Source organism: Manacus candei, unplaced genomic scaffold (assembly GCF_025592945.1).
Source record: "Manacus candei isolate 608988 ecotype Guabito, Panama unplaced genomic scaffold, ASM2559294v1 h1tg000028l, whole genome shotgun sequence".
NCBI classification, from domain to species: domain Eukaryota; kingdom Metazoa; phylum Chordata; class Aves; order Passeriformes; family Pipridae; genus Manacus; species Manacus candei.
Window position 1 is genome coordinate 23,843,196 of NW_026138076.1, and position 25,779 is coordinate 23,868,974.

Sequence of the window (25,779 nt, forward strand, 5' to 3'; positions counted from 1 at the left end):
AATAGTGTTCTGACAAGAGCAACAGAAAAATGGTTCACTTTTTGCACATTCTTTTTTCCCTACCGTAGTAAGCAAGGCCTTGCCTACTGCTGCTTAACAGAATATCTTTACAAATGTAAATGTCATCGCTTCTACTTTGCATACAATTTTAGTTTAAATTGCAGTTGTATTGCAGTTGCTAAGAATCTGATGAAGTCTGATTCTGCGAAATTTCTTTGAAGACAAATGTTCAGTCTAATGGCATTGATCAAGTTGGTTCTGGGAACAGTTTACCAGACTGCCTTGTGCCGTATGTGCACTTGTACTCTGTGGCTGTGACCATGCTGCTATTTCACCCATGAATAAAAAGTTTCCCTACAAGTGCAATTCAGACTTCTTGTAATTAAAGTTGTGTTAATATAAGCGAATATATTATTCTTCAACTACTATAGCTTCTGTATGGTTTAACATGATAGAAATAACTATCTTGATATCTCTCTCAATTAAATATTTTCTTTAATAGCAATTTATTTAATTTTCTCATTATTATTATTTTTAGTTACTAGAGAGTAACAAAGCACCCCTACTGCAGAATTTGCATTAAAGGTAATGAACTGAAAACTAATTTTCTGCATTTTCACTGCATTTTATGATATGACTAATGATAATTTTTCATTATAAACTTTAAGCAAATAACTTTGCACCCTTTTTTTCAACAGAGCTCCTGTAATTAGTGATTTATGTTTATTAAATTATTTAAATTTTTGTCACATATCAAGGACAATCTACCATATGTTTTACAATAATTAGTACTTTGTTTATTTCAAGAATTCCATTAGTTCAGCATCTACTTTTTAAACAGAACCAGTATGGAAAAGGAGACTTTCCCTGAGTTTTGTGAAGAATAAATAAGGTTCTTCTTTAGAAGTAGCCCACTCTGGCAGACACATACCCAAATCCTCAGCAGATGATTCAGATAGAGAGACAAGTGAGTTTTAGATACAATACAATTATGTAGTTTGTATTTAAAAAACACAGAATTAAGTGGAAGTGAATATACTTCTATGTGCAACATCCATTGGTTTATAAATACTATCTTTTCTTTCAAAATGAGAAAAATAAATATAATGCACATGATACATATTTAAAATGGGCCTAAGAAATGAGCTTTACTGTTTCTAGCATGGCTAGAGTATTTTGTTAGTCCTTTAATGACGTCTACATATCATCTCTGGTCTTTCTTATAAGTAGCTTTGTACTTTCTTGGGAATCACTGTACATTAAGAGTCCCCTTGGCCATCATTCTCTACATCTCTTATTGCTGATATGAAGTCCTAAATAAGACTTGATACTATACCAACCTTATTTAGTAAACACATAATTTCTGAACAATGATGATGTCCAAATGCTAGGATGTTCTAATAGTACTTGTGTATTCAGACAAAAAAAAGAAAATAGGATCAGAAAAGGAGCATTTATACCTCAGAAAAGCATTTGTGAATATATAAATCAATTTCTATGCAGAGCCTTGTTTGATATATATTCCAAATAATTTATAACTTATGATTTGTAACAATAGCAATTTGTGTGGTCAACCACCCATGATCTTTTCTTAGTTCACAGACACAACAGAAAATTCAGAAAATTTGACATTTTCTGCCTTTTCATCCACTGTGCTTTGATAAATTTACTTTAAATTTAGTCTGTTGGACATATAAGAAAGCTTCTTTAGAGTTCTCATTTGTTCTGCATAGATACATTTCATCAGGCTGATACGATATAGTGCAACATAAAACCATGCAATGCCATACAACTTGTCTGATTAATTTGGTTGGAGACTTAAATTCAAAACTATTTTGCTATATTGAAGCTGATAAAACTATCCTGGGTTGCAAGATGATTTGTTCTATTTACACATGATTTCTAGCAATAGGTAACAATATAGTATTGTATTTCATGTAATCATTTCAATTTTATTTAGATAGTAAATATGTATATATAATTTCTTTGATTGTTAACACATTAGGTGAAAATATTTTGTTTATATATCGTAGTGCAATACAGGAGAAAAATTACAGAAATATGTGTAAAAGTGGGTCTATAAAGGCCTCCACACCAGTTTTTTATACAGAATTAGTATGTTTTACTTCATACAGTGATGTTTGTATATTTACATACTTTCTAGTTGTATATGGGTAGATTTTTTTTATTTTCAGCATGCTAGTGTCAAAACCCTAGCATGCTGAACAAATGTAGGTGGAAATAAATGTCATGATAAACAATTTTTTGTTTACCATTCTGACATTCCAGGACTCTGAGAGGTTTGTTTATTTTTTTGTGTGTTTCCCATCAGGATGAGCAATTCCTATTTCCCTGAGAATTTGAACTTAATTTTCCTAAGTTATAGCTGCTTATAACATTTACTCACTACCATAATTCATTATTTCTTAGTAGTTTTCTACAGAAATTAATTCACATACTTTATCTTTCAATAACGAGGAAGAATTTTTATTTAATGTACTTTCATTACAAATTTTTCTGCAATTTTTAACTCTTGAGTTTTCTATTGAGAAGTCTAATACAGCAGGGTTTCTCTAGGCAGAAACTTAATTTCTGAGTTGAGAGATGCTACACCCAGTCTAATCACAGGTTAATTTTGAAATAACTTGGGGCTTATGAATGTTTTTTTTCCATCTGGATGCTGCTACCAAGCATGTTGCTGTCCCAAGAAATATCACACGAAGGCTGAAGTGTGATATGCTAACAGAGTTTTTTCTTAGTAGTTTTAATGGCAGCTCAAAATTAAAATTTGAGTCTTTTGAGAAAACTAAGCGACGAAAACTTAAGCAAAAATCTTCAGCTGAAATTTAAGAAAATAAAGATATTAGAAAAAATAAGGTCTGAAAAGATATTTTCAGCTAATGCCTCCTTTCCTTGAAATCTTCACACATTCCATTAAAAAAAACCAAACACTTTTTTTTAATTTTAAAATTTCATCTGAGTGATTTTCTTTCTTCTCTAAGCTTTGCCAAGCTTGCTGTACTCTGTTCTCCCTAAAAATTAATTCTCATCTTTTTTAGTGTTTCTCTTCTCCTTTGATATTAATATTTGATTTTTAATATTGCTTTCCTACAAGGTTCTCTGATCTAGTAATCAGTTCTTGAATTAAGTCTTCAGGATCTATTTATTGTAGAATTAGCAGTAGACATTATAGGCTTTACAGCTTTGTTAGAAAAAAATTCCATTCCTCTGATTTCAAAATAAAGGGACAAACTAGTGAGTTTTGTGGAACTCAGCAGTGTCCGTGGAGCATATAAATTGCAATATCTGAATGCTAACATAACTTGGCTACATTTTGACTCTAAATCCTGGTGGTTGGCTGGTTGGTATTTTACTCAGTACAAACTGCTTATTATGAATGAGATTCCTCTGCATTTACACTGGCCTATTAAAGTTTGTTTCACTTCCTGACCTTGAGAAATTTGAAAACATACTTTCCAGATAGATACAGGTTTTGGCATACTTATTTGTTTAAAAAAGATAAGAAAAGATTAATTGACTTAGATTTGTAAGACTGAGTTTCAGGGAACAATATAGATATTGCATCACTACCCATATTATTTCACAAAATGTGAAAAGTTGAAAAAATACATTTCAGTTGTATATTAGATGGCCCCATTACTTAAGTTAATGGTACCTAAACATTTCTATGTCCCTGTAAATTAGAAAATACTTTTACATTATTGATTACATCTTTATTCTTCAGATCAATTTCAAATTTTCTTGGTAGAGTTTAAACAGCTATGTGACTGCACAGAATTAGTTTGTGATATTTTTCTGTGTTACTCAGACAAAGATAGGTCATATTCTGATATTATTTAAACAGTAACTGAGCAAAACCCCATCAAAAGATATACTATTAAAAGACATGTATTGGTATAGAAGTATTATCTCCTTTCTGTAGATTTATATGTCTGGATGCATTTAAGACTAAATGAACCTGTTATGAGCACAGGAATAACAAATTCTTGGTGTATATAGATAAAATAAACCACTACAATTAGTAACGAAAGGTAATCAGTACACTCTGTTATCAATAGGTTATAGCATGTTAAAAGTAACTCTTAGAAATTGCAACAAAAGAAAAAAAGTTATTTAGTTTCCTCTTTTTGTTAAAATTATAAAAGAAAAATCTATCTTATAATACAAAGTAAATCTAGAAGGGTTTTGCATTTAGCCTATTCCTAATGCTATTTTTACTGGCATAAACTTGTAAAGCAGCAAATATTTGAAAAATTGCAGTACCCAAAACAAAGAGCACAATTTTGAGCAAATGTTGTGTAAAATCAAGATCTGAAATTTTGAGGACAGATTATTGCCTTGAGTAAATTCTCATTCTTCAAAATTACATCATTTTACAGGGACTTGTGCAGTTGAACTATGAGCATCTCCCAGGATAAAGTGACAGAGACTGAGTGCCCTCTTTTTGGATAATGTGTTCCAGCACTTAATCAAAGTCATTGTGAAAAAGAAAATGTGAAAAACAGTAGAGGAGTTTAAAAACAGTGTGCTGATTTTACCTTGGAGTAGGAAGGAGGATGAAGTAGATTGTCATATTTGGATCTGTATGTCTATGATTTTATGATTTTTGTGATAACTGATTCTGCAAATAATATATTTTTCTACTTTTAATTGCAGCAGGAAAGGAATCAGGAAAGCTCAAGAAATAAAGGTAAGTGACAATTATTTAAAAAATGTGCACATTCTTATAATTATCACAAATCTAACATTCATTACTGGTAAGAAATATCCAGATGGTTTGTTTGCTGAGTATTTTGGTATTTGAAATGAAAAAAAAATATATCCAGGAAAGAGGTTGAAATGTAGACAGTATCTGTATTAGCTACTGTTTTTGGAACTCTGAGATGAACAAGGCTGACTGTTGTAGTCTGGATGGGATAGGCTGCACACTTAATTTCTCACAAAGTTTGTCCCTGACTATGGATGCTTATTATACTTCAATAAAACATCAGTGCCATCAATTTATTGCCTTCCTTTCCATTCAGTAAATCTGTAACTGGATGTGATTCCAGTTTATGCATAAATTAATAATTTCCTTAATAGATTGCCTTGCAACATGACTATTGTGGGTGTTTTTTGCCTACAAAATATTTTCACTGTACCTTACTTAGTGCCAGTGACTAAGCACTATGTGAAATAGAATATCTGGGTTAAAGAAACAGCCTTGTATCAAGAAAATTAGGACTTCATGCTTCTTTTTCTAATATAAAGTGTTTTAAGAGACAGAACATTGAAATCTCTCAGTTAAAAATTTGCTAAGCAACCAATGAAAGACAAAATTGCCAATAGTGGCAAAGATTGTTCTCTTGATATTTTACTTCTTCATAGAGGTAGGATATGAGATACTTTAAAAGAGAAAACAGAGGGAAGGTAGGAGAAAGAACACCAGTTCTATGTTACAAAGAGAGGAGGGAATTAAGTGACAAACTAACCTATATGTTTTGTATTGCCTTAGGAAGCAATGTGTCATCATATCACATGAGTTAGCTGTTCTTTATTCAGTTATTTATGTACTGCAGTACCCATTTATCTCAATTGGCCTGTTTTCCCCTCATGCTAAGGCTAGACACAAGCATCTAAAGACAAACTAAAGCTGATGGTTGATTGGAGTTGTGTCAGGACAATTACATTGTTCATGATGATACGATAATTTACATCATCTGAAGAACCTATAGTCCTTCACTTGAAGAGTTTGCATGGAAAAATAACTGAACCAAAAAATCCTCTTCAATTTCAGCCAGTTTGTGATTTATAATTTTCTTTTCTGAGGTAATGCAATATAAAGTTATATCATCTCTACATGTAGTGAGTGTATCCACGATATATTGTTCAAAAACCTTTCATGTCTTATGACTTAATACAAATTATAAAAAAAGACTGTGAAAACTCAGATGAGATTACAGAAATAAGATATTTGCTCTAAAATTAAGTATTCACAATTAAAAACTTTAAGCATTTATCTACAAAGAAGGATCTTGAAACGGGCCACTTTTTTGTTTTTTATTATTTACTTTCTCCCACACCCCACCCCATCCTGTTGCCAGGTGGTCATTATGGTATGTATGTGAGCAATAAGTAAAAGTAGGAATAAACTAATGACCTAGGTGGGAGTGCCTATCATATTCATTGACCGTTAGTCTAGTTAACTAATCACAGAAACAATTTTAAAAGGCTTGTAAAATATCACCCACAACTACATCCAAAGGAATGCAGTAAAGTCTGCTTGAAGGAAGATATCCATTGTCTCCAAACAGGCAGTGAAATTGGTGCACAGCTGCACAAAGTTTGTTGTGATTTTATATGTAACCTCTCGTGGAAATTTTCAACTTATTAAACATCCTGCATCATATGCATGTCTCTGCCTAAGCTGGCAATTCAACTTGGAAGATTTTGGTGGTCTGGAAGACTATTCATGCACAGAGTAGGCCTTGCAACATAAACATATATCTTCAGATATACTTTATTCTGTAATGCTTTTTTTGGATGCTTTTCTGACTGGGGTTTTTTTGGCATTCTCTTTTCATGTTCTTTAAACTAATTTTTTTTTGTTCACATACTCTTTTTCCATGTTATTGCAAAGTTTCAGAAGTATATTTTTATTTCACTTGTAACTTACAGCATGTAGGATCTTTAAACTCTTTCTGCTTAAAATACTGGTTGATATGGATGAAACAAGACTAAATTAATATTTCAGCATAAACCTTCTTGTGTTGGCAATGAATCACATGTAACATCTAAAGGTTTTGTGCTCTGCATGTGTTCTTGTGAGATAGCTAAATTATCCTCAGATTTTCAGGACAAGGTTCTAACAGTGTTCCTTACACTCTGCATATTGCTGCCACACTATCTGGTAAAAAGGCTAAATGTTTTCTGTGGTTCCTTGACTGCTCTGACACTTTCAGAACCAGTGTTGTCTTCTTAATTCAGAGGAAAATTACACCTCATCTCTGTCAAGTGAAACACTGGAGTCTCTATTGCGCCTCATAACTTCCATTTATACCAGTATTTCAGTGTCTAATTTTTATTAATAATTTCATTACATTGTATATTTATAAGAGAAGAGGATGTTGCAGCATAATTAAAGTCAAATGCTTCTTGACTTTAGTGGGATTAAGATATTAGTAACAAGGGCCATTCTGTATCTTTTACTATATTATAAACACCAGTAATTTTAACTTTATTTATTACTATAAAATAAAACTGATTACTATTCATATTTTAGTAAAGATGTCCTTATTTTTCTGTAGTGTTTGTTTTTTCTCTTGCCATTTTTCTGACCTGTTTGTTTTTCCCGTCTGTTACTTCTGCTGTCAGCCTCTAAGTCAATCACACCAGAAGAGAAGCCAATACTCAAACATACCCTATTCTGACAGTAACCCCATCTCTCTCTGATCTGTGATATTCTTTTTCTTGTTTTATTTTACAGGTAACAGATCTTTTTGTATACTGTTTGAGAAAAGTAACACTGCTTTTATGTAAAATAATATGTTAACGTTATAAAATTTTAGTGTATGCTGGCAAACTTTCTTATACTTCTGATAATTTTTTGTGCGTGAAAATGAGTATCACCAGTGCAAAATACAAATGAGATTAGTTTCATAACACTTCTGTAATATGAAAGAAATAACAAGGCAAATAATCACCTACTAAACTTCGCTGAATTTTGCTTGCTGGCTTGGAGTCACAGTTTGACCTTCCTTACCTCTCTTTTCCAGTGTTAACTCCTTCAGACAAAAAAAATCCATTTTATTGCAAACCTATAGTGAAAGATAAAATAGATATTTTTGTAATGAATTGAAAATATCAGAAATTGTATTATATTTAAGCAGTGTGAAGAATTTTCCTCACAGCCTATGCTTGACTTTGGAGACATTCATGTGCTTTTAGTAAAGAACATTATGAACTATGAACTTTAAAGTGGAAATACTTTCTGACAATATTATTCTAGAAAACTTTTATTTCTGAGGTACCAGAACGTTGACTAGTGAAACAAATCAACTATTTGCCAAACTTGAAATGTATCACTATTCCTTTGATCAGAAAAAACATTAGCACAGAGGAAACAACAAGCCACAAAATATTTCAGTTAAATGGTAGCATTTCAGATGATCAGTTCCTAAACTCAGTCACAGTTTGAATTACAGCACAATAGTTTTATTTTTTGAGAACTTAGAAGTCGATTTCAGTATAGATAAGCAGTTTGTAAGACACATTTCCAAAGAAACCCAGCAAAGTCAGAGAAAACAAATTCTGAATTTCTGCTGAGAGTAAAATGATTGTTTTGTTGATATTGAAGAATGATATGATACTGAACACAAGTTGTGTAATTTTAGCTATTTATTTTGGTAACGTAAAGAACACTTACTGAAAGATATAAAAAGTGCTCCACCAAAGATTTGGAAAAGGTGCACTTTTCACAGCATTTTCAAAATGTGCATGCAAATAATTTTAATGATAATAATTCGGAGACTTTTACTTTAGTTAAGTGCACTTTAGATACAAACTGTATAGTATGCTGGTAAAATGTTTGCTAGCTACTATTGATCTGAGCTTTAAATGCCACTAACACTCAAAACTAAACAGATTAGAGAATTTTAACAGTCATATTTTTAATTACATCTTGAGTTTCTAATTATACTTAATGTTTCTCATTTTATGCTTACCTTAGTAATCGGAATGTAAAACCATTGTTGACTCACAGATCAGTTTCAAAAACATAATTCTCTATGATTATGAACATATTGCCAGACTTTTCTGATATCATTAACAAACATCTGTTCCTTTTATAGTCTTTAGCTACGAAAACTAAAGGGGAAATCATATGGGCACCACTCGCATATCTTACTTGCTTTTTACTCCTTAAAAAGTTAGCATACCTTCATAACACTTGTAGCCCTGTCTGGGGTTCCAGATTGGTGTAATCTTTTTCTATACAGTGATAAAGGTAAGACAAGAAGGAGTAAGAAAAGCTTAAGATAGTTCAATATTGAAAGAATTTAAGGGACAAAACCATAAGACCTTAATTAAATCAATAACTTGTGAAAATGAAATTGTATTTGGTGATAGTCTCAAATGCCATTGGGTGAACAAACAGATCTATCCTTCAGTATGTCTGACTGTTATTATTTTTGATGACAGACAAAGCTATGTATGTTCTGATGTAGAATACATGACATCAACATCCTTTGTCATGTTAAACCAATTAACTGTGGCAAAAAATATACTTCATTACTTTCTGTAATGTATCCAGTGACTCCTTACGTTTGCTCAATCAAATTATTCTAAATTCATATTTCACCAGTCATGTATTAATTGCATATTGTTAGAATATGAACTGCAATCCTCCTGGACTGAACTGATTAATGTTTTGGTTTGTTACACTGTAATAACCCTTCTGTACTAGAACAGTACATTTCAGGAAAAAAATGTAGTATTTTCGAGAATATGTGTAACAGCGGGCAGGTTAGTAAATGTTTGTTCAAGAATGTTGTTTTCATTGAAATGCAGCTACTAAATATTCTGACCTACTGGGTCTTTGTTTTGAAGTTTTTTTACTTTGTCATTATGTTCCAACTTAGTGAATGAACTTTCAAGAGTTGGTATGAGGTTCGTTTGAATTAAATGTGCCAAATACTATCCCCTTTAACTGTTCCAGTCCCCTCCAGAGCCTAGTCAACTGAAACTCAAATCTCTTTTCTCACTTAAGAATTAAGTAACATAAGCCATATGAAAAACCATAAGAAATACAGTTCTGTTTTCCACCTGAACAGTTCTCATTTCCTTTTTGTTTCCATGCTCTTACAGAAGACTTACAGATATAATGTTATTAACTGAACATTGTGGGGTTTTTTTAATTTATTCTCATCTTGGAATGGCTTTAGCATGGTTAAAATTTATAAAAATGCCTTTTATTTTACCCCCGGGTTCAATCAATTCAGAGTCAGATTATGAAATGCATTGAAAAGAAACAAACCTCTTTATGTGGGAAAATATTTTTAATATAACAATTAATCTTACAATATTATATTTGAACAGGCCTGAAGCTTGTTGTGAGAAAGTAAAGTATGTGGGTCAGAATGTCAGATGTCAGTTCCAGATAATATCTTTGATAACAATGTAATTACCCAGACACAGAAAGTATACATTAAGAGCAAGGTCTGTGTTGTACTCTACAGCTTTGTGAAAGGTTATCTTATTTCTTTTCAACAAAGCATTATTTGATGACACTGAGTTCCAGTTTTGATATCTATCTGTAAACACAGTACAGTATTTGTGTAGTAATCTAGTCAGGCTTGCTACCAGTGTAATGCCATAGAGATAAACAGTGTAAATGGCACAACTATATTTGACCTGCCAGTTGTCTTGAGGCAAATGTATTTCATCTTAGTCAAGAAGGTAACTAGAAGTGCTCAAGGGGAGCACTTGGTGCAAGTATTTTACAGAATTGCAGCATTTACCTTGCAGATATTTCATAAACTCCAGATATGTATTCCATACCAGTGAAAACTTGTCTGCAGTTTTAGTATGGTGGTGTCAGGGAAAGAACAGCATCCTATAGAATTTCTTGAATGTTATGTTACAAATTATGTCCACATTTCTGCATAGGAGTTATTTCCAGCTTTATGTTGGTTGGCTCCAAAGTTTCTAAGTTCATTTTTGCTATAAGCAAGTATATATACAAAAGAATAGTAACTAAAACCCAAAAGAGTTGGAATGAGTCTGAAAAGTTTCTGTAAATTACACAAAAATTCACAGCTGTCAGTGTATATTCAAAAGATGAATTGGAATAACGAGAGCTGTCTGTAACTTTTCTTAAATTCACATGTCCATTATTTTTGCCACTGATTAGAACTATGTAAGGGGATCATACATAATCTGATGACCACTACAGAGACAAATATTTATTACATATAATCATCATATGCATATGTATTGTATATGATAATGGAGAAAATGTAAAGGCAAACATTCTACAATTGTGTTTTGTTGTATTCATAAAAAGATGAAATTCATGTGAGATGTGTTTGACTTGTTAGCAGCTTTAGGAATTATACATACAAAGAATTTCTTTCTTCTTTGGATTTTCTTTATGGCAGAGAAATGGTCATCTGACTTTATTTTTTGTTCTCATATGTATGGCCTGTGTCAAAATTCCAGGCAAGAACTCTTCTGCAAAATAGTATCTCTATACCAGAAAGAGGTATAATCGTTATTTCTGTATGTAGTAGAATAATAGAGGTAACATAAGAGATTGGTGTCCCCATCTAGTATTTTTAAAAAATTCATCCATGTCCTCCTAAAACTTAGGTTACATTCTGTTAAATTGTTAAATCTATTTCAAAGTGGATATTGTGAACATAGCTGGACAGAATATGTTCAGAAGTATTCACAAAGTTTCTCTCTGTAGTGCGCAAACTTAATTTGAACAGATACAGCAGAGAAGACATTCAACATTGGCAGGGGAGGGGAGTGCTGAATACTGACTGGAATACATATTCATTCCTAATAAGACTTATGTAGCTTTAGCGAAGTAACTCAGAAGATGAATGTTTATTTAAATGTAAAAGTAAATGTATTAGTAGTCTGAATTTTAATGCTGTGTGACCCACAAAAATTTTGAACAGCAGTACAGTTTGATTTTTTCACGTAATTTGTTTTTAAAGCTTCCATGTAAAAGTAGCTACTGTTTAGCTTGAGCATTATATTGAAAATGTTTTAGATAGTTTCTTGTATTGTTTCAGGAGTAGGCTGAGAAGAGTTAATGAATATGACTTGACTTTAGGTTAGTCTATTTTTTTATTATTAATAATGTCGAGGTTTTAAAGTTAAAAACTAATGCTAAAACATTTCTAATTTCATATATTAGGATTCTCTTTTGTGCTTAAGACAATACATATTTTCAATAATACTAGCTTTGGTTTACCTCTTTCATCTTAAAAGAGGCACACAGACCATAGAAGGCTTTATGAAGTAATTTGAATTAGCTCTTGAGCGCTGAAGACTTTCACTAAATTCAGAGAGAGAATGCAATGCAATGCAATGCAATGGGAAAGTATGTTTGGATCCTTTAATACACATATATATACATTAGTGCAATGTCTGGAGGCTATGCGTGTCATGTTTCTCACATATAGTGAATATTCATTTGATTACACTAACAATAGAAATCTGAATGTAAAACAGGTCATTCCCTGAGAAGCTTATTTGCTTTAAAAAGTTACCTACCTCTTCTGTGTACCCTACTCCTTTGCAGAACCTTCATTCTCAGAATGAAGAGAGAATTATGATTTGCATCAGCACGACAGGTACCTTAGTTAAGTTTGCCATATAATAGCCAAGTGGAGCGGGTTATTTCACAGCACTTGTCATGTAGAAGGCAATTGTTATGATCAAAAACAATCAAATGAGAATGATAGTGCAATTCATGTTTTGTGCAAAAGACTGTGGAAGCAAAATAATCTTCTTATCTTAACAACTTGAAGTTTTCCTTTTAGAATAGATTTTCAAAAAGAATAGTATATGTCAGAAACTATCCTAATGCCGTTACACGAGAAACTTACATTTTATTTGTAAATAAGCATAAAATGTAATAGCTAAAAAATCCATGTTAGTATTTTTGGGAAAGCAACTTTTGTTATTTGCTTTTATTTGTCTATAGCATAACCCTTTCTTTATCATTAGATCTGAGTATTGTCTCAATATAAACTTATATAAAATATTCTACTGTGAGAATATTTGCTCTTGTTACTGAGCAAAAAGGAGGCTAGGATATTTATGTCACTTAAAAAGAATTACATAGAGACCCTTTTAGAAAGCCACAGAGATCTTTACAAGTTCTACAATAATTTTTTTTAGATGTAAACTTAAAACCCAATATAGGCAATAGTTTAATTAGACCATTCATAAAGAAGTGCTTAAAGTTGAGGAAGGGTTGTTCTGAAAGAAAAAAGTAAAGTGCAGGAGGAATACATGACATTCAGAAGCAAAAGATTGGGTATTCCAGAAATAAATTCTATTTAATTTATATTCTTAAAAAAAAATCCCTTGTAAATAGGTGTCTTTTAAACTCAGGTACCATGCCACTGGTTTTTCTTGTATATTTGTAACACTAATAGCTATCAACATAACTTGCATATAGGTTTTTGGCGCTGTTTATAAGCTATAAACTTTTAAGAACACATGCAGAGAAAAACTGACACATTTGTGTTACATAGGTGAAATTTCTATACTCATGCTGTCTAAAACAGAATTACTTTTTGCATTAATTTTGAATTCTTGAGAATGCTATTGATTATATATTAAGAATATATTTTCTCATATCAGATATCTTTCACAAGCCACTTAAAGGACAATCAGAACTTATATAAACTTGAAAGATGAGTCTCTTGAGCATGATTTCCACCTCAACCCTCAATTCCAATAATTGCAGCACTGTATATAATTCAGATGCTAGTTGAAACAATTACAGTATTCATTTTCTACCTTAGTCTTTGAATAGCAAGGGTTGATATGTTTCATTATCATTAAGGTCATGTTCTAGTTTACTTCAAGCACACTCTTTTGCCACTTGCTTCAGACACTAGAACACAATTAACAATGTCAGATCCTGTTAATGTTTACATCATAACTGGAAGCAGATATTACAGTGAAGTGCAAATTAAAGACTGCTAAAATGCCTGCCACTAACAATTATGGTGGGGCAGTATAAAATTTCTCATTTGTTTCCAAAGGTCAGATTAATAAAGCTGCATGTCACATTATCATAAAGGGTGGATCCAGCTGTCTGTTTTGATTATGCTTAAAAGTCTAGCGTTTCTAAGGAAACTTTGTAAGGAATGAATACATCCATTTTAACTAGCAGTTTAAATGTGGGTAATTATTAGACCTTATTCTGAAGGGATACAAATCAGAGGTTGTAGTCACTCAGACGTCTTCCTGCTTTTTAATTTACAAATATAGAAATTAAATTATTTTATAAATGCCTTTCAGGTTTTAATCTTTAAATTTAAAGTAGCTCCCCAAGTACAAAAAGCTAATTCCTCAGATGAATGAGCTGCAAAACTAAACTGCATCAAATATTGAAATAGACCTATCTATATATATTCCTGCATGATAAAAATTAGAAGTAGAAGCAACTGGGCTCTTTAAATGAAAGTTGTTAATTCTATTAAAACAATGAAGAAGTATATCTGAAAATTTAATACTCTAGAGTCAAATTAAAATTATATTTATATTGCAGCTATTCAAGTGATTATGCAGTTGCATATATCTTTATCAAATGAATACAACTTTCTATGCTTTACTCCTAATAATAAAAATTCTGGGCATTTTTCACAATAGCTTTTTAAAGGTTTGCTGAAATGTAAAAATAAATTTGTGATTAAAAAAAAGTGTTTGATTTTTTCTTTAAATTCATATAAATTAATTTAAAAAATCATCATCTTGTGAAGTAAAAGGAGACTACTGATTTGGCAAGAGTTTGTCAGTAGAGTTACTAAGATATAGATCTGAATATATTACTGAAGGAATTAGATGATTTTTGAGGTTTATGTTGAACATAAGATTAAATATGATGGCACAAATTTCAAGAAACTGGAATAACCTTTTTGCTACAATCAGGAAACAACAGAGGAAAATTTAAAAAAAAGAAGTTTATCAACTGTATGATAACTTGAGTAACCAAAATATCATAAAACCCCAGATGTTCATAGCATATCAAGGAAGGTTTTCCTAGCAGAGATAGAGAAAAGTATTATTTATAACATTACTTAAACTTCACCTGACATACTATATCTATGTCTGAATGTTCAAGTTTTAGATTGAATTCAATTTAATCATGAGCAAATACAGAGAAGGGTTACTCTAATGATCAGACAGTATTTTGTAAGCAAAACTCAAGAACACAGTTTGTTTTTCCTAGCAGAATGGAATACCTGAAAGTGTATTGGTAAAAATGCTTGAAAAGACCATGGAACTCCTGAAATGAAAAGTGAGCTAGATTATAATTACTTTAAACTAGAGGCAGTACTCCTTGCATGCAGCAAGATATTTCTCTGTGTGCAATTTATTCCTCTTTGCATGAATTAGTAGAGTATTAGAACTGCTATGTGTGATTGTGTGCAAATGATAAAGTAAAAAACTGTTTCAGGAAGAATTTCCCTCCTTCTGTGAAAATAAGGAGGGGATTTGATGCTTTGCCTGTACACAAATTCGTTTGAGTTCATGCTAAGCAATGCCTGAAAGAAAGAAAAACTTCAGGAAATTGCCTGAAAAAGATGGTACAAGGAGCCTCTCAGCCTCTCCTTTAAATTGAAGCAAGACTTCTCTTATCTGGAAGACTCATCTAAGGTGTTTATAGGGCAAGGTAATGTTTCATTTGGATTATGATAAAAATTTCTGGGTTTTTGCCTTCACTTTCCATTGTGAGGATATCTCTATTTGTGCAGCCGTGGTCTGGATCATTTGCTACAAATCCTTCTTTTTCAGTGTTCTTTCCCACCTGTACCCTATTTTGCATAAGCTCTGTCTCCATTTTTCTTACCAGCCATTCATTTCTTTGATGATTTGACATGGCAGAAAGTAATCTGTGTTCTCAGGGGAGAACATGTGTAAGGCTTAAAATGCAACCTTCCTTGAATATCCAAGGGTAGGATATGTCTTTGAACTTTCAAAGCTTTTTAAAGATCAAGTATTTGAAGTAACTTCTAACTTTTTTCATAAACACATAGCTTTTAGTTTCAGATTCCAAAGAGGAGTGGACTTTATGGGACAGTCTAAGTGAAAAGAAATAAGGTGAATGCTCAGTTTGGATCATGTCTTTACAGGCATATTTTTTGTAATTTGACCTATGCTTTCATCACCTTGGAGGGACTGATGAATCTTCAAGTAATAATTGTATTTTATTAATTAATCGTGTGTTGTCTGAAATCATTATAGGATAAACTCTGAAATCATTATAGGATAGACTCATATGGGTCTTTTTATGCATATGATGTATAGGTAATTGTTTTGTTTGGCTACTGAAAGGATAGCCATATGCTATCATTGCAATGACAGTAACAAACTATAGTTCTGTGTGGCCCTGAATAGCCGCATAAAGGGAGGCTTTGGCTGTTTAGGCAACAGTTATTGATCAAAAAACTATTAATCAGGGTTTCTAGCCTGAGAAAGAAATACAGTAGAACAGATTTTTGTCCAGACAACCTTTGACAGGGTTAAAAGGTAAATCCATGGTTGATAAAGTAATGGCTGATTGTTGGTTAAACAATCTAAAAGATCTGATGTGTCTAAACACCATTCTATAAGCAAGTGTCTTTGCATTCAAAAACAAAGTGGTAGAGCAGGATGCTTTCTTCTCTTCATGCTTGCTGGACTTTGTGGCACATAAAATTTACTTGCACATACGGTGCCCAGGCTATAAATTTTTGGGTTTCTAGTATTTGTCACCCTGTCTAAACTAAAACTAAACATAGGCTTAGATTGATATGCTGTCAGGATCTCAATTTAAAAATTCTCAATAAAAAGGTTCAAATTACTTTCTATTTAAGTTTTGCACAAAGAACAGAGATACAATTGTGAATGCTGGCCCACTGGCAATATTCAGACAAATTTTGATGTTTTTGTTCTTTTAAAACACTGTAAAAATCAATGAAGGCATTGCTTTAATGAAAATTTAAGGAAAAATTCATTATATCCTAGAAATAAATAAATCCAATAATATTAAAGCAAGCATTTTTCTTAGCTTTATAAAGGCCTGCATAAAGCTGATTAAATGAAGGTTCTCAGAAGGAAGGAAAGATTAAAGATATTTAGTAAATAGAAAAGCATACAAAAATCCCATTTGTATTATAAGTGCCACCAAGGTTCTAGTAAGCACATATTGATTCTTCTTCATAAAACATAAAAGCTGTGATTTTTTTAGCTTTAAGGATAATTTCCCACTAAAAATGCGTTACAAATAGGGAAAAAACCCCAATAAAAATATTCTGGTAGCATAATCATAATTTCTATGCTCAAAGGACAGTGTATATAGCTTGTGCTTTGGTCTAATTAACAACAATATGATTTTCTTTCCCCAAAAACATTAAAAAATCTTATTACTCTTTATAATTGTAACTGACATCTCAAAATAAAGGCAATACATAGAGTTATGAGTATAATTAATGAAATAAAATTGGAGGAAGTCATACAGTATGACAAAAGCTAAAGAGAACATATTTATGCTTCTTAAAGTATTTCTACGGTGGTTCAACATTTATTTGGAAATAAATATTCATAAACATATAGAAATATGTGCATATGCTCACAGACATACACATAAAATGTCACAACTTATATATAGTAAAAAATATGTAGAAATAGAATCTCTACTCGGAACAGAAATGAGAATCTAGGGATAAAAGCATTTCTTGTGAGTCTTGATTAGCCTTTAAATATATATTTTAAACACCCATTTGTAGATATCCTGTCATCTACTACAAGTGTAATAAAAATAGCAGGAAATCCTGAGCCTTCTCTCATCCATTTCTTTATTTCCACTCCAAACTGAAGTGTTGGATTAGGGAAGATTAGGAAGTGTAATGTAGTTCAAGATTAAAACATATAAGCTGAAGTATCCAATAGGACAGATGTTTCTTCTTTTACATCTGCTTTTATAGGGTGTTTGGGAAGGTTTTTGGTAAAATGTGTCATGTGACTCCGTGTGACTGCATACACTCATTCTGGATCAATGCACTTTAAAACATTTACATTTTTCAACGGTCTGTATTCTAACATACTTGCTTGATTGTTGAATTTGCAAGGTATGTGACCTGTTATGATCCTCTTTGCTTGCTTATTAAGAAAAAGAAGGCTTTTCATGTGCCCACTTACCTTTATAAGCAGTCAATTGCAAATGACATTTCTTCCTTTCCTTGTCTCTCCAGAGAGATATTATGAGATGTGAAGCCTGTTTACTTTTTTTCAAACTTTTCTGTACTAACTGAGATTGCCCTTTTCCACATGTCTACTTTATTCTTCCAATTGTGGAAACACTTAGAGTTTAGGGGAATCATAAATGCAAGCAAACTACATGCTTGCCATACAGAGCACGAAGGTCAGTACTGTTTCCCACACTGGGACTGCAGTATCCCATCAGACACTTTAGCAATCTGATCTAGTTGCTATCAGAAAAGTCAATATTTGCATTTTGTTGAATATGCATGACCACCAGTGTTTGGAAAAAGAGTTTTTTGGTATCTGTGCTTGTATGATTATCTTGTTTGCATTCACGAGATACTATCTGCAAATCCTCTAATGATTCAAAGACAACGTTGTATGAAGTTATTTCATTATTAGGATTAATTCATTGCTATTCTAAATTAAACAGGCTTAGAATTTGATGTTCTTTAATTTCAGCTAGGGCACTGGAAGGACAACTTGAAGGAAAAATGTCATAAAGTGCTTTAATTCATAGAATGTTAAGTGTACACAGAGAAACCAGTTTAGTTCATGTTATGTTTGTCTGTTACTTTTTAAAAAAACTTTTGAATTACACCAGTTGCTGAGAAACATTGCAGATTTGCCTGCAAACAGTAGCATAAAATAGATTACTGGCTTTTTAATGGTCTAAAAATTAGCTAATTGATGGAAATTAAGAAAAACCTAATTTGAGTATGAGGATTTTTTTATCTAGAGTGCAGTTGTGTTTTCCAGGTCATAAAGTCAGAAGTGTTCTCTATTGGTAAATTCTTATAAACGTATATTGAGCTTGATTGACTTCAGTGGAATTCTGCAGGTGTGCTTGATTTTGATGGCAGACAGAGACTTAAATCAGAGCACATAATTCTGAAAGATTTAGGATGCAGAAAAAAATCCCTTTAAGAGTACCATGAAAGTGTCTTAGCAGTACATTTGCAAAATTGCTCCCTTATGCTTTGGAAAATATTGGGTAGAGATCAGTCATTTAGAAATTTGTAGCTCTTTTCAGAGTGATTCAGTTAATGAAAGTGCTCTTGCTTTCTTTGCACAAAGTGCTACATTCATTAAGTAGAAGAGGTGGGCTATGTTTCACACAAAAATAGGGGCCAAAAAAATCCTACTGTCTTCCAACAGATGGAAACAATGCATTTTAAAGTTTTCTTTTGAAGGGATTACTCCTCTGTTAAACATAATTTTGAACAGCCAATTTACTCATGCTTCTGGTCATCGAAGATGGCATCTGTAGAAGATGGAGCTGGACATCAGAGCAACCAGGGAAGTGTTTTAAGGCAGTAAGAGGGAGACCCGGGCACTTCTTCTGGCACCATTCTCAAAATAAGAGAGAAAATCTGGACAGTAGTGAACCAATTTAGTTGACTGTGTCTTAATTTTTCTTTTGTGTTTGACTCAGGGCTTGTGATCTCTAGTGAGCTTTACGCTGAGTGTGTGAATCACACATCATGCACACAAAGAAAGCTAACAGACTACTAACTTTTTATTCTGTCCTGAATGTTTTATAACTTCAAATGGTGTAGAGGCCCAGAGAAGCTAAATTTATTCGTGGGGTGGATTGCAGTCATATTACTTTGTGAAATGTTAGATTTTCTACTAAACGGAGGGGAAAGCTTTTCTAGAAGTCAGTGAACAGGGGAACCTAGGGGCTAAATATGCTATTATTCTCTAAGTAAAAAATAAACAGTAGCACTTTATCAGCCACAACATACAATGGCAGAAGCTTCAGGGAAAACATTAAATTTAAAATTGTCTATAGGATGTATGTCCTCTAATTTGAAGGAATACTTATGTAATATTAATATTTGGTTTTGTTAAAATTATGGAACATATATGCAATCCATCCAGCTATTGGAAAATGACCTTTATTTGCAGTATCTGTATGCCCTCAGTTGTTACTGCTTCTTTTATTCCCAAGAACTCCATGAGATAAGGTAGGCCTTTCAGAAGCAGGAACTGAAGTCCATCATACATGAACCAAATTTGTAAAAGTCTTGAGTCTGTTAGTCTTTCCATAGAGATATATGACCAAGAGCTTGAAATACACATTTTATTCATTTAAATACCAGTGCTTATGTATTGATTTCTGAATTTTTTTCATGTCATGTAAAACAGAAATATTTTAGATATGTAGAATTTTTCCACTCAGCTTTAAAAGGCATACAGAAATGCTTTACTTTTGGTATATTCATTTTCATGACTATTTTCTCATTGCTAAATATTCCATAGTTTCATAATTTTTGTTTGTGTGGATTTCTGTTAGGTTGATTCTACTTTTTTGTCCTGAGAGGAGAATAGGGTATATCTTGCTCTTGTTCACCTTTTACATTTTGACATGTTTTTCTGGAGTTAGAAAGAATGTCCTCTTGAACCATATCAAAGTGACTTTTTGATTGGTGGGTTGAAAATATTTGGCTACCCCTATACTAAATAAATAAGCAGCAAATGATAAATAATGAAGTAGTCATTTTCTTCTACTAAATAATGAAATTCATATAATGAAAAAATAAACCATTCTATTTTATGTTACCTGAAAAATTGATAACTAGTTTGTAGGTTTTACATTATTCAGATAACAGAAAATATGCAATACATTTGGATTTGATCTGCTTCTTCCCTTTAGCAATACAACTACAAGATTTAGAAGAATACGTTTTATCTTCTCACTTCAAAACCCAGAAATATTTATATTATAAAATAGGTATTTGAAAAATCAAAGTATATTTTTTGGCCTTCAGTGAAGTAACAGTCTTTGAATATAGCCTGAATGGTAGTCTGAATAGTCACTGAGGTTTCTTCAAAGATATGAATGCATTGGATAATTGCATGGTACTAAAAATATACAAACCGCTTGTATTTTAGTAAGAGCTGTAGGGATGATAAAAGAAGAAGAAAATACTGAAGCGAAAATATTGTGTCCTGAGAGAGCCAGAGCTAAGATTAGTGTGTGTGTGAAAAAAATCACAAGTTCAAGCTGGAAAGCCGCTTGAAGCATGATTATTCTGTGGCTGGAAGCAGTCACATGGATGTGTGTGGTATGTGGGGAGATAAGGAAACATCTTGCTGGCTGGAGAGCTTGGACCCGGGCTCAGTAGAGAGTCTGTATATAGAAATTGAGTAATAACGTTACAAGAGAGTTCTTCCTGGACAAAGTCTGTCTCCCGTGGATTCATTCACTGTAAATGGTGCAGAGCGAGGACCTTTTTTCTACACTGTAGTTAATAGGTGGTACAATGCTGCCTGCCTTTTCAGTAATAATTAATGTTTACAAAATTAGTACTACCTTGGTTCCAGTTTGCACAAATCATCATATGATGGTTTTGACAGGAGGCTCTGTGATTGACATGCAAATTTACACAGAAATGTCTTAAGGGGATGTCAAATGCTTCACTTTCTCTTTTATAGTAATTGTGTTTAAGGCAATGTGTTGTGATGAAACTGTTGACTGAACTTTTGCAGTGAGGCATCAGTGAAGAGATTTGACATCAAATATACAGTGTAGCAAAAATGTATTCTCTACTTCCGTTGTTCACATTTCACATAGGTTTTTAGAACCTTAAAAGTAACTTTATTGCCAGAATGGTTTACAGCTTAATCCAAATGACATAAAAAATTTCTGGATGAATCTATGAGATAAAGTCTGTAACACTTCTTTTTTTGATAGATTTGTATTTTTTTCCTATATAAGTAATAATCTTATTAAACTAAAATATGAGGAAAAATTAATATAAAAGAAAATTGGTCCGTTGCAGTGAAGACTTTGTACTGTAAGAATTGTAAAACCTTACAGTTTTATGCCAGGTGAACAAACCTTTCTTTCCTTTCCTTTTTCTTCATTTCTCTTTTCTTTAATATCTTAAAAGTTTTGAGCAGTGCTATGAAAATTCTATTAAAAATAATTGATTAAAAGCCAGCAAATCGAAGCAACGTTTTGTATTTGAATGTCATAAAATAAAGCTAGTAAACTTTTTCCTTTTTTTTAATAACTTGTGAAAAGTTAACAAATTTTGACTGTTAACTATAACTGTTGACTAACAAAATAAATGTTTGAAAAGATATTGACGTTAAGGAAATAAAGCATTTGAATTTGTTTTAATTATTGAAATCTGGCTTTCTGAGCTTATTATTTGGACATGTAAATTTTATATTGCATAAAATCATTTCACTATTAAGGGAGTAGGAAATTTTAAAGAGAAATTAGAGTGTGTAAAGGTTACTTTTCATATGCTAAATGACTGATAAACTTACACCCCTATTGACACTATTGAAAAGACAGTTGTGTACTGTCTAATGCTCTAATACAGTATTACAAATCAAAAAGAAATTAAATGACATGGAAACACATTTTTTTTCACTCCAGTCAATAACATCATTTCTAATAGATGAGGCCAAGGTTACAGGATTGCATTTTTTAGGGTACTTAAGCAAAACACATCATTCTGTAAATGTGAAAGGGGTTTACATGGGAGATATAATTTAGATATCTATGCAAACTTTCTGAGGAAAACTGCTGTGCATACAGTCTTTTAAGCATCTATATAAGGGTTAACCTTATGTTTATATTCTTTGTAAGTAAACCTTACTCAGAATAAGAAAGTATCTTCCTATGCTGCAAGATTTCAAAAGCAAAAATAAGTTCTAAATTGGCAGGGTGAAAGTTATCAGTGATGCCCAATGAAATTTTTATCTGTAACACTCAATTTTTTAAAATCTCCATAGCAGCACTGAGCAGACAATCTGGTTCAAATCTATTTTGCTGCCTTGTGTAGTGTAACTTTTCATAATATCAAAAGCTATATTGACCATGATCTGAAAATGTGTGTGAATAAAAATTGCGGTACATTCTAGTAGCAAACTATAATATGCACTACAGATTTATTTATATTTCTTTAAAAAGAGGACTTGACTTACGAATTACTTAAAATTACAATAGGAGAGAAAGTAGTCATTAAAATTATTTTTGGGTATTTGGGAAAATACCCAAACCTTTTTTCACTACAATAGTTGTTTGAGTGAAAATCTTTTCAGTTAGGCTGGGCTTGAAATATTAAAATATCTTTAATTTATGATGTCAAAATATAGAAGACAGTTTAAGAACAGTAGTGAAAGACCAAAAATATCTGATAGGATAAAACATCAGTGAGACAGATGAGTACCTGTGAAAATTGTAAACCATCCACCAATAAGAAACATATGATGAATCTGATTGGAAAAGGTTGATTTTATGGTTCTGATTAAAAATTAAATAAAGATACATTTCTAGTGGTATGGTTATATAGTCTGGTAAGAAAAAAAACCCCAAAACTAGAGACTATAAATAACTAGAGCTACAGATTTTGAATAGCTTACTCAGAACAACTTGGAACCCTCACCCCTGACCAAAATTGGGTAGAAGTCACCTTCTAAAATGAGGATTATGCTCTTATGTTTGTCATGTAGAGGTTAATATACCCTTCTAGGATGTGAAGGATCTGAATTTGATTCAGATCCTACTGATTTTGCTATTGAAGTTAGATCATAACACTGCTCAGTAAGTTGGGCAAGACTGTGAAAGAGAACTTGAGCCTGTAGGTTATCAGATATTTTATTTGTTTTAATTCATCTTTAGATTAATTAATTTTTTAGGGAGCAGAACAGACAATGAGTTTCCCTCTCACACATGAGCTAGCATAATTAATTTAATTTCTCTAGTCCAATATGCTCTTGAATGCACATTCGGCTGATGCAGATGCTATCTGCAGTTATAGCACTCCACATGCACCTCTGTACTGAAGATTCCCTCAAGTACAGGTGATCTAACCATAGATATTAGAATCCAGTAACCTAAAATGAATAAATTAGTTTTAGCCCATGCAGTACTCTTCTGTAGCTAGTTCATGTTCCGAGGGTTCTGCTAAAGTTACAGACTTTCTGTGTCTTTATTTTTGGCAGTAAATGACAGTACATATTGCACATGCAGCACACCAAAACAGATTTTCATAGAGAAATCTTGTATCTCTGAAAAAATGAGACATTGACTGTACTTCTTTAATGTCCTCAAGAGCCTTAACCTGAAGACTTCTGTACTTCTTTTCTGTCAGCTTTTCTCGTGGTACTTCCTTAATCTAGAATATACAAAACTACTCTGATTTATAAACACTAGGTGGATCACAAGTCATATTTTTCTGTACCTAACAGATATTTTGCTGGTTTGGTAGCAGAATTTTTGAACTGAAGAGCTACCCCCAGTATGAGATTACATTTGTAATTCCTGCTTACATTAAAGGAGTCCAGACTTTTTGTCTCAGAGGAAGCCATTAAAATATTGGCAAACTGCTAATCTGTTCTGGGATTTTCCATTGTTTATCTAGGGCAAGTCTGTCGGGGTAGTAATTGTGTTTGATATTTCCTTATTTGGAGCAGACAGTGATAAGACACACAGAATAAAAATAGTATACAAGATAGACATTAATAATTAAAAACTCAAACCAGCATGAATGAATGAATCCACATAGAGTCTAAAGTTGGTGCATTCATTCAGAAGTAAAACAAATATCAAAAAGCAATTTAAAAAAGTCTAACTTTGATCTTGAAGTAGACATCTGTTACTTGAAATTGTCTTTCTTGACTCAGCTGGACATGCCTAATTACAATAGAAAATGGCTGTGCTATTGTCAAACACTTATATTACACTTTAAAATGCCTGTGAACGGTAAAGGTTTATATTATTTGGTGACATGATTTGTAAGTTTGCCTGGAAACCACTAATTTCTGTTTGAGATAAATGTTGTAAATTTAAAAGCATGGACAACAGACATTAAAAAACATAGGCAATCAAGACTACATGCTTAAGGTATTACATTTTCATTGAATCTAGTGTACAATCTACAGGAGAATGTGCAAAAGAACTAGATTTATGTCAATAGGCAGGAAGATGATTGTATTCATATTGAGGTTGCCTAACATGACAAACAGTCTTCAACTTGAAGAAATTAATCTCATATTTGTTGATTTGTCATTTCAGTAGCAGGAATCTATTTCAATATTTCTATTCTTCTGGGATGTGGCACTCTATATAGAGAAGAGAGGCAATTTTTATGTCTCCCAAACAATCTGGGGTTAAAATTGGGATTCTGTCTGGAAGACAACAGAACCCAGGTAGATCACAGTTCAAATTCTGATGTGAACTTCTCTACTAACAATCAGACAACAACAGTCTGTATCAACCTTTCTCTTTCAGAGTTTGGTTCTGTGTATAATGTGCATTTATATGTGCATTTATGTGTTAGGATAAATTGTTGAGAAGGGGTGGGGGAAGCTTGGAAGTTGGATTTTAGATTTTTAATGTGGCTTAAACTGCCACAACCATAACAAAAAAAACCCACAACTGGCAACTGCAATGCAGAATACAGGTAGGGGAGGAAAGACTGAAAAAATTAAAGGAATGCTCCTAGCCACTGTCATGACATAGACACAAAGTATTGCCAAGAGTCTAATAATAAGGAACATATATTTTGAATATTTATGTTCCATCTCAGGGATTGTAAATGCTACTACATTTCTAGCAATTTATCATTATGTTCTTGAGTTTAGGGAGACAGCTATAAGAATTGAAAAGCAATTATTTTCAGAACATAGTTGTAGCATATGTTGGATTAGCGAATGCAGAGCATTTTAGTACAATGGAGGGTATGCTTCTGTTGACTTAATTCTGGTCAACATTATTTGTACACATTGAGTGTATTTTAGAGTTTAAAAAAACCTAACAGA

General features: G+C 32.3%; 1 protein-coding gene across 2 annotated transcripts in view; it reads left to right on the top strand.

Moving 5' to 3' along the window:
* FSTL5 (follistatin like 5) overlaps window positions 1-25,779 on the top strand; it is a 289,424-nt gene that overhangs the window by 36,973 nt on the left and 226,672 nt on the right. For both annotated transcript variants that reach the window (XM_051789812.1, XM_051789811.1), the window contains exon 3: window positions 4,678-4,711. In XM_051789812.1, the coding sequence (XP_051645772.1) occupies window positions 4,678-4,711 (34 nt within the window). The remainder of the gene's footprint in view (window positions 1-4,677; window positions 4,712-25,779) is intronic.